The sequence below is a fragment of the Mya arenaria genome, chromosome 6, assembly GCF_026914265.1.
Source record: "Mya arenaria isolate MELC-2E11 chromosome 6, ASM2691426v1".
NCBI lineage: Eukaryota > Metazoa > Mollusca > Bivalvia > Myida > Myidae > Mya > Mya arenaria.
In genome coordinates, this window is record NC_069127.1 from 76,358,144 (window position 1) to 76,374,787 (window position 16,644).

The following is a 16,644-nucleotide window of genomic DNA, read 5'->3' on the forward strand; positions in this document are numbered from 1 at the left end:
AAACTAGTTCAATAGGTCAAATCTTAGAAAAATCCTTGGAACAAACTAGAGGCATTATACATGGTCAAACATTCATGAAACTTAATCAAAAAGTTTTCCTTGACATTCTTGGACGTATATAAAACTGGGTCACATATGATCGGAAATTAGGTCACTAGGTCAAATCCTTGAAAAATCTTGTCATAAACCATACCATGGTAATGATTGGTAAGATTATGTTTAAACTTGATCAGGATGTACCCCTTGATGAAATATGCACCGCTTGTAAAAATTGGTCGCATGGGGTCAAAAACTAGGTCACTAGCTCAAATCTTAGAAAAATCTTTGGAACACATTATAGGCATTATGTATGGTCTAATATTCATGAAACGTGATCAGAATGTTTTCCTTGATGAACTCTTTGACAAGTTTAAAACTGGGGCACATGTGATAAAAAAACTGGGTCACATGTGATAAAAGATTAGGTCACTAGGTCAAATCTTACAAAACTCTTGTCCAAAACCATTGAATGGTATTGATTGGTCGGATTATGTTCATACATGTACGGCTGAACACATGATAATAAATATATGTATTTTATGATAATTTACTTTTAGCAAATTCCATTATAATTGATTATGATAGATTATAATCAATAATCACCAACATGAAGCTCCTATTCATGATTCACCATGAGTCATTTTCCGCTATTTACTGTATCACTTCAGACATATCTGAACTTTCACTTTGAAATCATTCAAATTCATAGAAACTGTTACAAATAATACTCTATATACAAAACGTTTAATTCAAATAATTCTAAACAAACTAAACCTTATATCCATCGTTCATAACGGCCCATTTCTCTGCAGCCATATTACATGTTAATATAGGAATATTCCACCTACTTTTCATTTCAAATCCATGAACTTTGCCTAATCAGGCGGGGGATATCAATTCAACGAATTTGCTTGTTTTTATTAAAATAATGCAGTATTTTTATATAAATGAGCGCCAAAATGTATGAAGTGATTCATCCATTTCCATGGATCCTTCTTTTTTCTCACATATATATTGTCATTGACTAAGGGTTGTCAAATACTTTATGTAAGAGTTATATGTTTAAAGTAGTTTTTCAAAGTTTAAAAGAGAAGTTGCGAAACATTACTTGTACGGTTACATGTACCAGCGGACCACTGTGTATGCCCTACTTCATCCAGGGTTAGGTCATTGTATAAGTTTCGAAGGAAATGTTCGATAGAATGAGGAACGTGATATATGCGGCATCAACGAGCCTAAGAGAACAAGTTTCAAGTGAATTTTTTCAAACGCCTTTTAAACTTAACTTCAACTTTCACACACACACGTGTAGCTTAACATACAAGTACACGTGCATGCCGTGTTTCATAACCTCTCAATAATATCAACTAAAGGACTACTCGTAAATGACTTACTGTAAGTGTAAAATATGAATAATAAATATATAGACAGGTAATTTCACCTTTGTTAATCGATGTATGTAAATTAACCATTTACATTTGTTTCAGATGAAAGGGAAAAGGATAAAATAAGAAAAATTGGAGATATCGATCCAGCACTTGCGACAGACTTACTTTTGGACAGTATAAAGTCTTCACCAGACCCAGGCAGATGGCGAGAATTCCTAAATGCTCTTGAGAAAACCAGTATGTAAACGCCGCTATAATGTGCTCTTTTACACAACGTTCACATTTCATTTTATTTAGTATATTCCTCTTCATTAGAATAAAGAAATAAGAAATTATATTTCATTTTGAAATGCAAGTATGCTATATGACATTTGAAATACTGAATCATTTTGATAGTTATCGATAAACTTTGTAGATAATATATACGAAAACATCAAGTGTAGGTTGCAGGCTATTCAGTCTTTTCACTAATGTTTTTATTTGCCTGATGGAAGTTGCTCATGGCATCACGACTCTTTAAATGACTAGTTAGCTAGCCGTCTCGTAAAGACATAGTTTAAGTATTTAAAGCAAGTGATATGTAAAGGTAAGATAATGAACAGTTATCATTCACCGGAGAGCTACATTGTAGTTCAGAATAGCACTAATATAAAGACAAAGAATATTATGCTTGCCGATGGTTTCTAGAGATTTATCAGTGAAATAAAAATGGTCTTTCAAACAGTGAAAATTATTTAATAATTTTCACTGTTATAAAATTTCAACCCGTTCTGCTATCAAAATTTTTATGCAAAAAGCTACAGAAACAAGCTCAGTAGCAAAAAGTTTAAACATAAACCCGGTTTAGTGGCACTGGGTTAACGCCAAAGACATAGAACATAAAATCACAAACAAAACAAACATCAGCGCGCACAGGGCTGGGACACAAACTCAAAGACGTCATTAACGAAATGACGTCACTTTCGCATACAGTTTGGCGCGATTTTCTATTAGAATCAATTAAATGTCATTAATACCATTTTAAGGCATATAATAAAAGAAAAAATGCTTGATTCCGTGTTATATCGCAATATATTTCACCTCGTGAACATAACAAGTGAATTTCATTCATGGCTATGCCGCTCGTGAAATATAACTTGTGCTGCTCACTCGGTGAAATATATTACGATCTTACACTAAAACAAACAATTATCCTTTATATATGATTTTCGTAAAGAACCATTTGCAAATAGCAGAAAGTAATACAGAATTAGGATCCGGATTCCAAATGTGTTTTTGAATGTTCTTAAAAGCTACATCACCAAGCTACATCACCAAGAATGGCATACCGCATGGAAGCCGGTATTTAGTAAGAAAATATCAAAAGCATACTTGTTTTTGTGTCAAGGTCACTGTTGTCGTTCACACTTATGTTTACATCAAATTTCTTGCCCTTTCACTTTCAATCCAATATCCTGTAAACATTACATTCACTTTTTGAACGTAGGTGTTCGTGCCTTTGTACCCATAGTACCATCGACCACCACAGTAACGGAATGTCGCAAACGATGTAAAATGGAAATTAAAATATCAAACAAAAGAATTCAGAAGGAATAAGTACGTATGCGCGTATGATCAGATTATTAACCAGGTTTTCACAGAGTAAAACCTGTTTATTAGAATGACGAACGTCGTTGTTCGGCCGGGCGGCGTCAAACTCACCTATAAAACTGAATAACTTTAGATAGAGTTGAGATAGGAAGATGTTATGGAGACCTTTCATGGGATTGTGTTTAGGGTCGCTAGGGTCAAGGTCAAGGTCACTTTTACTAAAAATAGAAAAACCGTTGAAACTGAATAACTTTAGTTAGGGTTGACATATCTTGACCCAACTTAAAGCAAGTGTTTATGAAGATCTTTCATAGGATTGTGTTTGGAATCCCTAGTTTTGTTTATTTCAAACATTCAAATAATACTTCATATAATACATTAAATATTATATGATGAAATCCAAAATACCGTTCAACATTTAATTATAGCTCTGGTTATATTAACCCGATTTCTTTTCGCTATGAGTAGGGCGCACTTTAAGTTTATGTCAAAGTCTTACGTAAGGTAAATGTTTGATTGAAAATTGGTCGCACTACGGTCGGTTTTGGTCGGAAAGTGGTCAAATCTCGACGTCGGATCAAACTTTCATATCCGACTGTAAATCCGATGGTCATTCGACGTCTATCCGACGTCCTTTGCCAGCTGAGGAAATATTTAAGGTCATTCATTATTAGTCAAGAAAATCATCTAATTTGCAATTCTATCAAAGCACAAGCGATATAAGTTTGGGAAGAACCAATTCGGACCCTTTCGGTCATTCTTTGTAAAACCTTTAGTTGTATGTACACTTGATAGCTTAGAGATTTATTTAAAAAGAATGAAGTTTGTTTCGACATTTCATACAATAGTATGGTTGGTAGAGGGCCATCGAAGAAACATTCATATACATGTATATACATAAAAGGGCAACCTTTTTGAAACAAATAAAGTTTCAATACAGCTTTTAATTACAACCCAATCAGATTTATTAGTAATACTTATGATTTTTTTAAACACGTGTTGCTCAATAAGATATCAAAAACGAAAAATTTCGACCAAATAAAAAAACATTCGGAAAATCGGAATATTGAAAACCATAATTGAGCAACAAAAATACCGCAAGCGGAAATCAACGTTTTTTGGTGTTGCTCAGTTGAAATAAGACAGAGGGCATATCTCGACTTTTATGTAGGGAAAGTAATGGGTTAAACATTCATAGTGACTTGGCAAATGTAAATGTAATTGTAATACTAAGTTCTGCGTAAATAATTTAGCTTTGATTTGTGAAAACGAAATAAGTTTATATTGTATTCCAAATTATAATGCAATTGTATTCAGAATTCACATGTCTGCTGAAGAAAATAAGACGCCATGAAATTGTCGATGACACGGAACAAAGGAAATACGTATCAATTATGATGCCGCAGCTTCGAGAAATGATTAACCCTCGAGAAATAATGGCACATCTTTTGAGCCATGACCTCTTGATATCGGACGACAAGGAAGAAATAGAATGCGTGATGTCCAACAAAGGAGCCATTGAAGCTTCGGAATTATTATTGGAACGGGTTTCCGGGAAACATCCGAATTGGTATGGAATTCTTACAAAACTGCTTCTAAAGCATGGACACAAAGGTGCTGGAGATATGCTTAAGGTCGGTTTTCGGGAAGGTAAGTTCTTTCAGTAATTCGACTTCAATATCTAGCAATGCAATCAATCATTATGACATTTTAATATGTAGTATCAAGTACCAATCTTAAATAAATTCTAGTTTCTTTAAGTTAAAATTACATTTACAATTCTTGTAAGGTTTTTATGTAAATGTAATCTTGTTTAAGTATGCGATCAAGTGGCATTTGCAGTTAAATAGTAACAAATTTATTAACTTATATACAAAATTAATCATTTAGTATGTTAATCATACAACGGAACATAGATTTATTTCAGTTTACATTCAACATAATGAATAATTATATAATTTCGGAATACATATTACATTCATAAAGGGAGTAAAACTCATCTTCTAAAATACTACAAGTCTGAAAAGTCCAATCAAAAATATATGTATTATTACATCCGCCAGTTCCAATACGTAGTCTATGAGATGATACTCTTAATTTGCTGAGAGCATTCCTATACTGCTCGATGTTAACACATTTCAAATATAATTGAAATTAAATTGAAATATATTTCTATAACAAAGACAATGTCATAGACGACTGCCATGAACATTTTGAACCAAATTATATGTTGGTGTTTGTTTCAAAAGTAGCAAACATTTAGGGTTATCTTTAACACTTTGTGATAACCAAACATGATAGAATCCAAATAAACTTGAAAAATGTAACTTGTTTTTCCCAGTTTGTTTCAAAGGTCTAATTTTAATATCATCTAAAGGTAGTTTGTAAACAAGATAATTGTATTTGCGTTTTGGAGAACAAATGACTTTAAACCATTACTTAATCATGTTTATTTAGCGTCTCTTCTAGGATGAAATCATTTTATTTACTAGTTTTTTATAATATATATATGATCAATTGCGTTTGTATTCTTTCCATATGGATTTTTTTCATAGAGCCCCATACTTCAGACCCGTACAACAAAATTAGCTTACTAAGTTTATCAAAGAGTTCAACTTTATGCTCAGGAGTTATATTAACACATTAATTTAAATATTTTCTAAATATGTATATTGCCTTTTGCGATTTACCAGCTGGAGATTTTGCAGTAAAACTATTCCAAAGTACAACTATTCACACTTTCAAGGGCCTAAACAACACACAGTGGCTAAACATGGAACATTCACTCAACCACGCTTTCAACCAGCATGTTGACAACGTACTTGTAGCAGGCGATTTTAACATCAACATCAGCTTGAATCCGTCAAATACAATGTGTAGATTTCCTAAATTCTGAACAGCTCATTAACTCACCAACTCACTTCACCGAGCACTCTAGTTCACTTTATCGACCTCATGTTCAATAAACACTCCAATCAAGTTCTTTCAAGTCTCGTCGCAGATCCTTTTGTTCCGAATCTTGTCCGTTTTCTCTGTCCGACTGTTGCTGTTTATAATTCACAAAACCTAAGCAGACTTATTTTCGGCGCCAAATATGGTTATATGACAAAGGCGATTATGTAAAATATAACGATTAACTCAGATCTTCCGACTTGTCGTTCATAAAAAAAAACAATAATCTTAAAATTAGCCTATGAGAGCATTCCAAATAAAAATGTTATTATTCGTCCAGGCGACGTCCCTTAGATAAACAAAGAGGTAAAACAAGGAATTAAAAAACGTAACAAATTACAACGAAAAGCTAAACTTTCAAATAATGCACTGACTTGGGAACAACTCAGAAACTATCGCAACGAAACAACAAATTTAATTCGAAAAAAATAAAAAGGAAAACGAACATACAATAATGAACAAAATTAACTCTGATAACATAACAACTAAATTATGGTTCAAACTAGCTAAACAACTAACTCAAAAACAATCATCTTATACCAATACCAACTCTTCTTGATGAAACAATTAAGGCAGAGTCCGATGAAGAAAAGGCAGACGTTCTAAACTCGTACTTTATCAAACAATCAACCATAGAACCCCAGCAACATACCCTTTTTACAGTTGAGAACGTTCCATCCACTTTCCTCTCAGAAATATTTTTGTCAAGTCAGTACGTTCCAGATGCAATTTCCTGTTTTGATCCAAGTAAAGCCAGTGGTCCTGACTCGATTAGTCCCAAACTTATTAAAGAGGACAAAGACAAACTTGCTGTACCTCCCTCGAGTTATTTTAACAAATTGTTGGCAAACTCTACTTTCCCTTCTCATTGGAAGTGGGCGAACGTCTGCCCCATTTTCAAAAAATCTGATCCATCCAGTCCTCCCTGCAATTATACACCAATACCACTTCTAATTTGTAATGGCAAACTCATGCGCTGCATCCACAAAAACCTTTACCACTACGTCATCTCGAACAAAATAATTACATCCTTCCAATCTGGTTTCATCAAAGGCGATTCTAGCGTCAACAAGTTAGCTTTATTTTGCAACGACGTCAGCAAAGTAGTCTAAGTAGCCTAAGATGAAGAAAAAGAAGTACGGGCTGTCTTTTGTGACGTATCAAAGGCATTCGACAGAGTTTTGCATCATGGCCTTATTCATAAGCTGTCATCCATCGGTATAAGTGGTTCACTTCTTCATTGATTTTCTTTCTGACCGCAAAAAACGGGTAGTCTTATCCAACTCTGCTTCAGGAATCCTCACTATCAACGCAGGTGTTCCTCAAGGATATATCCTTGGTCCTTTGCTCTTCCTTTCCTCATTAATGACATTGTTACTGGCATTAAGCAAACATCCGCCTATTCGCAAATGACACTTTACATTATTGTCGAACTTTATTCCGTAACTTTTGCAACCGACCTTAACCATGACCTGTCTCAAATATCATACTGGACGAAGAAATGGCTAGTAACTTTTAAACCATCTAAGACAGAATCTGTTCTCTTTTCTCGTAACGTAAACGTCAACAACAAAATCAACCCCCACTTTATCTCCACAACGTTCCCATATCTCAAATCAGTACTCATAAACAACTTGGGGTAACCTTTGTAATTTCCCGTGCAGCCTTGGATAAAATGAATGTCACATTTATTAGACCTTTACTCGAGTATGCCGATGTTGTCTGGGACAAGTGTAGTAATGAATTTAAAATGATATCGAAGTTGTCCATCACGAGGATGCTAGAATTGTAACCGATGCTAAAAAACTTTGTAGTGTTGAGCGACTTATGGCTGACGTTAACTGGGATACACTGACGGAAAAGAGACGCAAACATCGCCTCATTCTGTTCTTTAAAATGAAAAATGGTCTTTCTCCAGTGTATTTTACAAATTTTATTCCTCAGCCGAGAGCTCAGCCATATGCCCTACGAAATCGCTCAGATGTTCCAGTCATCCATTGTAACACTCAAGCCTATGCTACTTCAATTTTCCCCTGACTATTCGCCAGTGAAAATCACCTCCTGAAGATATCAGACATACAACTACTCTCAGCGAGTTAACACGAAACAAAAGAAACCACTACCCCTGTATAATGTAGGAAACAGACAACATCAAGTTAATTACGCTCGTCTGCGATTAGGATGTAGCTCATTAAATTATGACCCTCACAGAAGAAACAAAATCCCTTCTTCCTTTTGTGCTTGAGATGCTGTTGAAACTGTGTCAAATTATCTCAATCAGTGTCCTAGATATCAATTAATGCGTGACCGTTTTATCCATGATTTACCGTGTGCTGCTACTGTAAAAAATCTTCTTTTCGGTAATGATCGCCTTACCCTTGATGCCAATTCAAGCTTGCTTTTAAAAGTCCAGAGATTCATTGCAGCATCAACGCGTTTTGACGCCTAATAGTCTACCCCATTGGTGTATCGATCGCCTTTCATCGGGACAGTGTGTGTGACAGGATATTTTTGCGTTTTTTTATTGTTTTTTTTTCTACTATTATTATTCAATACTGTACACTTCATATACTGACATTCTTTGCAATTCGTAACTGTACACTGCTACATGGAAAGGAATTAGTATAACAATAACATTGCTTGTTTTCCAATCCATTTAATCTTACTTTTGCTGTACTGTTATTTTTGTATATATTTATTCTAAAATAAATAACATCTTCAGCTTTAAAAAATACATCGTATGGAACAATTATGGCCTGAAAGTATTCTGTCTTCTTGATTACATGTGCTATTGTTCACATTAGATTTTATAGAGAAAAAAGGCTTCCAAACATTGTCAAAACAACAACAACAATGTCTCAAACACGAAATATAACTTTGATTATATGCTTTGCGGTAATGTATAGTGATTTCTCAGTGAAATAAAAATAAGTTTTCACTGTTTCATACAGTGAAATAATTTTTTGATATATTTCACTGTTTTGAAATTTTGGCCGGCTCTCATTTCTACATTAATCACCAGCGCACACAGGGCTGGGACATAATTTCGATGACGTAGTTACCAAAATGGCGTTGGCGCGTTTTTCTGAAATCAACGATTAAATGTCATTTTATATCCGTTTTAGGCATACAATAAAAAAGAAAAACTGTTGGATTTAGTGCAAGATCGGAATATATTTCACCTCGTGAACACCACGTAAAAAAATATTTTGGTGCGCACACGGAGATATATATTACGATCTTACACTAAAATAAATAATAATCCTCTATATTTTCTTATGGCAAACGTTTCAAGTAAAAATATGTATATATTTAGAATAAAATTATGCTTTCTGCACACAATGCATAACACAAGGTTGAATAATAACATATTAAATCAAGGAAATATTTAAAAGATGCCAATATTGGCAAACAGAGAAGACGTAAAGCTTGATCACACGGATAAAAACGCGATGGGAATCTAAAAAGACAGTTAAATATTGACCAATGCTTTAATATTTTAATACAAAATGGCAAACACAGATTGATAAGTTCTGTTTTGTTCTTTGTCTGTGGCCTCGTTACATTCACTTGATAATGAAGCGGACCATATTATTCGCAGAACAGACCTAATGTATAACTGTACCTGCAATGTGTACGGCTGTTTAAAATACTACTTGTGGCCATCCATTGAAGATAATGATTATCGGAAAAGGCATTTTATGAAATTTTCCTTCTGTAATAAAGGTATAGCTATTAATCAATAAATCAATATCTGGTCGCACTAGGCATTAATTAGAGATTAATATATGGCCGCGCAGGGCCAATGAGTGATAATAGCCCCGGCATGTTGATAATGGCCCGAGGGCTTTAGTCCCGCGCGGCCATATATTGAACTGTTTAATACACATGTTTTGACTCAAGTATTCAGTTGTCTGTCGATATGCCGATATCGTAACATGATGGTTTTATCTAGCTGGTAAATTTTCTTTTGGGTAATTTTCGTGACGTTCAAAATGGCAAAACCACATTAACTACCTCTACTTTCAGTTTAACTGAATTTCAAACGGATAAATGAGTAAGAAAACGTGTTTGTTGTGAATAACTTAGATGATATCGATATAGGAAATTTCAGATTTAAATAGTTAATGAAGTGTACAGTTGAATGGACATTTTATCCAGATTATCTTTGAATCTTGTGAGATTCTTGCACTTGAACTGTTGTGACCAGGAACTCTAGACTACAAGTTCTAGCCACTTTGGTTGTGACATTATATACTTTTTTGAACAACTAAGGTGAGCTTAATTCACATAATCGTACTACTCATATTGTACTACTACTGTTACCGGGTGACACAGATATGTTTGTTTAGTTTCATGTTTGAATGCATGTACAGTACACTGATGTACTTTTACCTGTTAAAATAAAATACAGTATTTGGTAAACAGAACTAGGTACATTTGTCATTGTTCAGTACTGTTTAGTCTTTTTGGCCATGAACTTTGATTCATCTCGAGAACAAGGGCAATATTTTTGGAAACTAATTAAGCGTAACTTCACACTTCTTGAAATTAAAACTACAGTTAGTCAGGAAATAAACAAAAGAACTTAAAATAAATATATCACAGAATTAATTTAGATATTTTGAGAAACTGTGTCCACAACGTTTAAGAAATGAAATAAATCGTTTATGTCAATGCTGTTTGAAACTACTTTATAGGTTTCTTTGTAAGACTTATTATACAATGGGACTGGAAAAGCAAATTGCAATAAAATACATGTAGCACACATTTATTTCACAGGAATATGAATATACTGTTCCCTTTCCAAAATTTAGATTCAGGGCTACATAAAACCTTGATTCTTGGGCGGACATCTGAGGTGGTCTCTTTTCCTTGTAAAGCTGATACAACCTTACAAGACAGTTTGAGTCTCCTGCAATTTTTTTTATAACACATATAGAGTACTCAATCACATATTGAAACATTTATTACAAAATCAACATTTGAATTCCTATTTTGAATGGATTTTAGTTTAAACATTTATGCTAATAACTGCAATAAATGAACATCATCTGTTAACAATAGAACAATAACCTTTTTATAACAATGTTATTTTAACTTGGTTACCTGGCTGTTCAAAGAGCTTAGGCACATATTGCCTGTGGTCACCAGCAACTCCGTTTCTTGTTTTTGTCGCTCTCTCTGTAAAGGCCAAGTAACTCACACCATCGGAGGTCTGGCTTAACTCCAAGTCCCCCATAACATGGTCAAGTGCCCCTGTCTTCCTCGCAATCCAAGGGGAGGCTGTAATTAATTCGAAATTTATACCATTTGAAACAATTACACAGTTAGGTTGTGCTTGATCATTATGTTTAACAATGTACTGCACTGTAAACTCACTCTTAATGCAAATAGATTTCTTTTTTCTACTTAAATTATAGTAATAAATGTTTATAAAATATATATTAGGTTAAAGAAATATAAAATTACAGACATGAAATCCATAAATTTCGTCATACCATAATCATTACCCATTATTCATTATTACCACGCAAAACATATTATAAAGGTAGGCTTTTTTGAATAACGGGGAACGGCTTATACCGTTCTCGTTATACTTTAGTTGTATCCCTTGTCGTTGTTGCTTAGTGATATGTAAACAATCAATTAACTGTCAAACTTACCGGCTCCAAGAAGTTCCTTTTCGTAGAGTTGTTGAATCTCTGAGGAAGTGAAGGGATCGGCTCTCTAATTTTTGTTGCCAATATATATGCAAAAATCTACAGAATCATGCTCAGTAGCAAAAGGTTTAAACATAAACCCGGTTTGGTGGCAATGGGCAACGCCAAAGACATAGAACACAAATTCACAAACAAGAAACATAGAACAGCACACAACTCTACAAACAGCACAGTGCATAAATACTATATATATATATATAAATAATTTGTATGTTTATCAAGAATTGGAACGGTCAGTAAAATGTAAATTTACTGGGGGTTTAAACCAGTTTATGTGCACAAACCTCACTCTTATCCCAACAATTCTTAATAAAGATAAAACGCAAAAGATAAATCTTATCAAAGTATGCATTAACTTGAGGAAACTTATCAATAAAACAAATAATAATAAAAAACGAAAAGGTAAACACCAAGTACTTCAATAATAGAGATCCCAACTCTATCTGCAGACGGAGGGAAACAATTCAGAGCACCTAATGCAAATACTTTTCAAAGATACGATGCAGTAATCGTTAGAAACCAAAAACTTCACAAACAGTCTGCCTTAAAAGGTTTAAAACTGTGTGATCATAGAGTTTCATAATAAAAAGCATCATTGTACTAAAACTGGGAACAAATAAAGAAAAACATTATTAAAAATAAAAGCGACTAGTATATGCTATTCTCTCCTTCCTAATGATTTGAAAAGTAAAATATTTGAAGAAATTTAAGTCACAGCCAAAACACTCGGAGTCAGTCAAGTCGCTTTTCTTTCAAATCCACGCATTTCGCTTTCAGCGTGTCCCGTGTGAATTTGAACTCTTTTTCGCCCATGACATCGCCTTCGTACTCTGCAAAACGAGTTGATCATGATTAAAATAATCAAAGTCTGTGCATAAAATTATAGGCAACTATAATAGATATAACTATTAAGGTGTTTATATATTAACTTTAGTTGTTTAAGATAATAATAACAAACAGAAAAGCGCCTACCATTCCAGACAGGTGTCTCTTTACACTTGACAAGATGCCACGCAGGGTAGATGGCTCGAAGTTGGTTGCAGCGGGGCCATTCGCCTCTGCCGAAAGCTTGGTGTTCCTGACACTGAGCAGGAATCTAGATAGAAGAATATCTAGCTCCTTTGGTGGAATGTCTTTGATCTGGCGGGTCTCGCCGTCATCCTTCAGCCAATCGTTCACCTTTTTACATGTCACTCCTTGTTTTCGTTACCGTACCCTTGTTTTTCTTTGCTTTAATGAATTGCCGGGCTTGTGCCTCAGTGAAATGTTCATTGTTTTCGATGGCAGAATCCAGTTGAAGTAGCCTGTTGGCTAAATTTTCGAGCGTACGGCGTACGTTCACCCATGTCTACTCTGGCAGCCATCTTCAACAACCTAAAATTGCGTCGCGTTGCACGTGCGGACAATCGTAGGGCCATTATCGGTCACGTGACTGATAAATGCCCCGGGGCTATTATAAATTTTAATGATTATGGTCCCGCCGCGCCGATAGTGACTTTTCTGACAGCGTTAAAATGTTACTATATATATAGTTACATGTGTATTTAATCAATATTAATAGTCTGTTTAGAAATAAAATGTCGAGAAATGCATTCCACAGTATTTAAAAAGTAAGGAAATGCCTGTCATAAATGTAAAACCTCTAGTAGAAGTTTAATATTTAAGTATAATAAAGCCGTTTCTGATAACAACATAAAAATACACATTCCTCCTGCTACTGTCTCAGTTCTCAATACTGGTACAATAATGTTCGTCATATTATTAATGGAGATTTTAAAATTTTAGAAAATAATGTACTAAGGAAACTGTTAAACATAGGTCCTAAATACTAAATATCATCTAATATTAATTATGATACACGTAGAAATACACTGATATATGCTTCAATGAAATGCTGTTCTAGCTGGATCAAAAGAGAGGATGTTTGAAAGTAGCATCATTGATAGAAAGTTAAATATTTTTTTATAATACTAATCCTTTGGTCATCCCTCCAAATTCTATTTCAATGACCCCTTAATTAATTGCAGATATCAAATCTTTACACAAACGTTGTTTTATTGCATCAGACAAAGCTGCTAATAATGTTATTATTATCCGACGAATTAGTAAATACTCACATTCATAAATAACAATCGCGTCGAACTGACATTCCTAGCCACTTGATGAAACTAATATAATTAAAAAACATATATTGAATCCAATGCTCAATTCCAAGTAGTTTGAATGAGAATCATAAAAGAGTCCCCAAAATACACTGGATCACGGTTTATAGTAATAAATATCTTGTTGAACTTAACAAGTTTCTGCCTTACTTACATCTTATTTCTTGTTTGTGACTGTTTGTTTTTGCGTTCTTTGTCTTTGGCGTTTACACTGTGCCATAAACGGGGTTTATGTTTACACTTTTGTCTACTGAGCTTGTTTTTGTAGTTTTTCATATACAAATTTAGATTGTAGACCAATCAAATATTGTGTTTAAAAATAATGAAGAAGAAATCAAGGAAATGAACTGTTTTTATTGGTTTATAGTTGGCAAGACTACGAGAGGCACTAATAAGATGAAGTTTTGAAGTGAAATTTTCTGGATACTGGAACATGAAATGTTATATTTAAGTGCAAACTACTAACTTATTAATTTATTTTAAGAACATAATATGTTTTTATTAATCTTTCGTCAAAAGAGACTTATTTCCTCATTTCGAGCCTCTCGTATTCTCCAGTTATGTGGCGTGTGCTTCTCACCGGAAAACTAGAGTAAATTAATTATAGAAAACATGGACCCTGTTTATTTCTTCCAAAATTAGCCTCTGAAATTCCCAATTTCAGAAATTTCCCAAAACAAAAAGCAATAAAATATAATCCTACCATTAATATTGTTGAGTTAGAAATTCGTGTAAATAGAGAATACTAGTTTAGTGCTGTGGATGGAGGAAGTTTATCTGTCAAGGCGGAGGAATTTATCGGCTGAGTCGAAGGCGACTTTATTCTTCATTGTTTTCAAGTTAAAGCATGCTCTGATGAGGCATATATTTTTTAACTTAGTAATAAAGGTTGAGACAAGTGTAAAGTTATGGCTTTGCTTACTAGTTTAAGTCCCCAGTAGGGTCGTGTTCCAGTGAACTCGTGTCTCACTGACCGTTCTAAGGCGGTTATCCCATCATTTAACGGTAAAGCAATTTTGATGCGTCTGTGGTCTGTTTGTTGTGTTTATATTTGTGTATGTGGTGTTAATATGTTTGTGTCTCTACTATTGTCGTTTGGACACTTGCCTTGGGCCCTGGAACATGTTTTATTTTTGAATTTCAGACTTCTGGGCTTCAGTAGTTTTCATTGTATTGTTTTTCTCTAAAAGTTTAAAGCGAACCAGTGGTGTCAAAGATACGGAATGAAAAGGTGAAATTTTGTAACATGTAATCGTGAGTTACGCATCAGTATAACGCATTCCTAAGGACGTGACGATGCTATGTCAAAATATTGCGTAACAACGTTTCTCATCCTTCATGGCCACACTTCGAGCCTCATTAACGTTCTTTGGTCTCCTCTTTATCTGCTACAAATGACCCGTTCCCTCTTGAATCACTAATTATGCAGCTTTTCGTTCTTGTGTCACCCGTTTTTAATTAAAGTGTAAAATAACGCCACATTCTCATTGATCAAAAATGACGAATCGACGAAACCACTTGTTATTTTTTCCCCTCAAGGACTAGAACACCAATTTGGTGTTACATGCCTTTTTTCCGTTTGTTTAACATATATCAGCGAATCAAAGCATCGTTATACCACCTCAAACGTGTTGTGGATCTTAAAACAATAGAAATCAGTAATTTTAGCGTTCAAATTGGTAAATTGACTATTGAATATTGATATTTATTTAGTGGTCTCTAGCAAAGAATTTAAAAAAGAATATTGGTCGCAATTGTATACGTGAACGAAACGTTGAAACCCATCGAGTGTACGTCAAAAAACTGCAGAAGAATGACGAAAACACCTGCGATTTTTTGTTGTATTTTAAGTTTTATCAAACGTAAGACACGATTAAGTGTAAAATGAAACAATAAATCTTTAAAAATAAGTGAATATTTATTTCATAAGTAACGTCAATAATAGCTTGTTTAGATTTTGTTTTGCTAAAGAACTTCAACGTTATATGCTACCTACGGGACGTGTTCGCTGAAGAGAACGTCGTATCCAAACCCAAGGAGAATTTGTGACTTTTTTATGTCACGCTGTTATTTAACTTGTATGCATTGTACATAAAAATAATTATATTATCAGGTAAATGAAGTAAAATGAAGTTCAGAAACACATTTTCAAAACAAAAAAACGCTTAATAGATAGGTATTTTCTTTTATAGTAAATCCGATTATAAACATTCCTTAATTCGGTCATAGTTGTGTTCAAATTTAATCACGTGATAACAAGATTTTCAGAAAATACCCACGTGACCTTCATTTGACCTGACAAATGTAAAGTTTTTTTTGCTGTTATTTTTCTATTTTGAATAATAAGAAATCTAACAGATAACAAATTTGGAATAAATTAATTGTTTTTATTTATTAAATTTTATTTTCAACCTAACTGCAATAGGTTTCAACTAAATAAACAATGTAAAGCCGATGATAAAATTATAATTAATCGTGGTCATCACGGTCATGTGATTGCCGAGTCATTTAATTGGACCATCGTAGTTTGGTTGACTTTGGTATGTGGGTTAAGCCTTAACCTCAATGTGTAGCAAACATAAAAAGTAAATATTTACATTAAAGTTTTAGGAGCCAGAACAAAGCCCAACATTTGTTTTAAAGTTGTGTTATGTTTGTTGTCTCGTAGCGTTGTGGGTCTTGTGAAGGAATTGCCTCTTGTGCCTTCAAACAGGTTCTGTGTAAGGCTACTTGGATTGTCTCCGTAGTGTCCATTCTTTAATGTGGTAATATACATGGTTTTAATGTTTA

The 16,644-nt window shown here is 33.9% G+C and overlaps 1 protein-coding gene across 2 annotated transcripts in view; it reads left to right on the forward strand.

Moving 5' to 3' along the window:
• The window catches only part of LOC128237380 (uncharacterized), an 81,676-nt gene that overhangs the window by 24,429 nt on the left and 40,603 nt on the right, over positions 1-16,644 (forward strand). Inside the window, exons 1-3 of one of the 2 annotated variants that reach the window (XM_052952862.1) lie at positions 1,551-1,664; positions 2,914-3,023; positions 4,335-4,667. In XM_052952862.1, the coding sequence (XP_052808822.1) occupies positions 4,412-4,667 (256 nt within the window). In that variant the 5' untranslated portion in view covers positions 1,551-1,664; positions 2,914-3,023; positions 4,335-4,411. Of the gene's footprint in view, positions 1-1,526; positions 1,665-2,913; positions 3,024-4,334; positions 4,668-16,644 lie in introns of those variants that run through there. The other variant, XM_052952861.1, reaches the window with a different exon arrangement.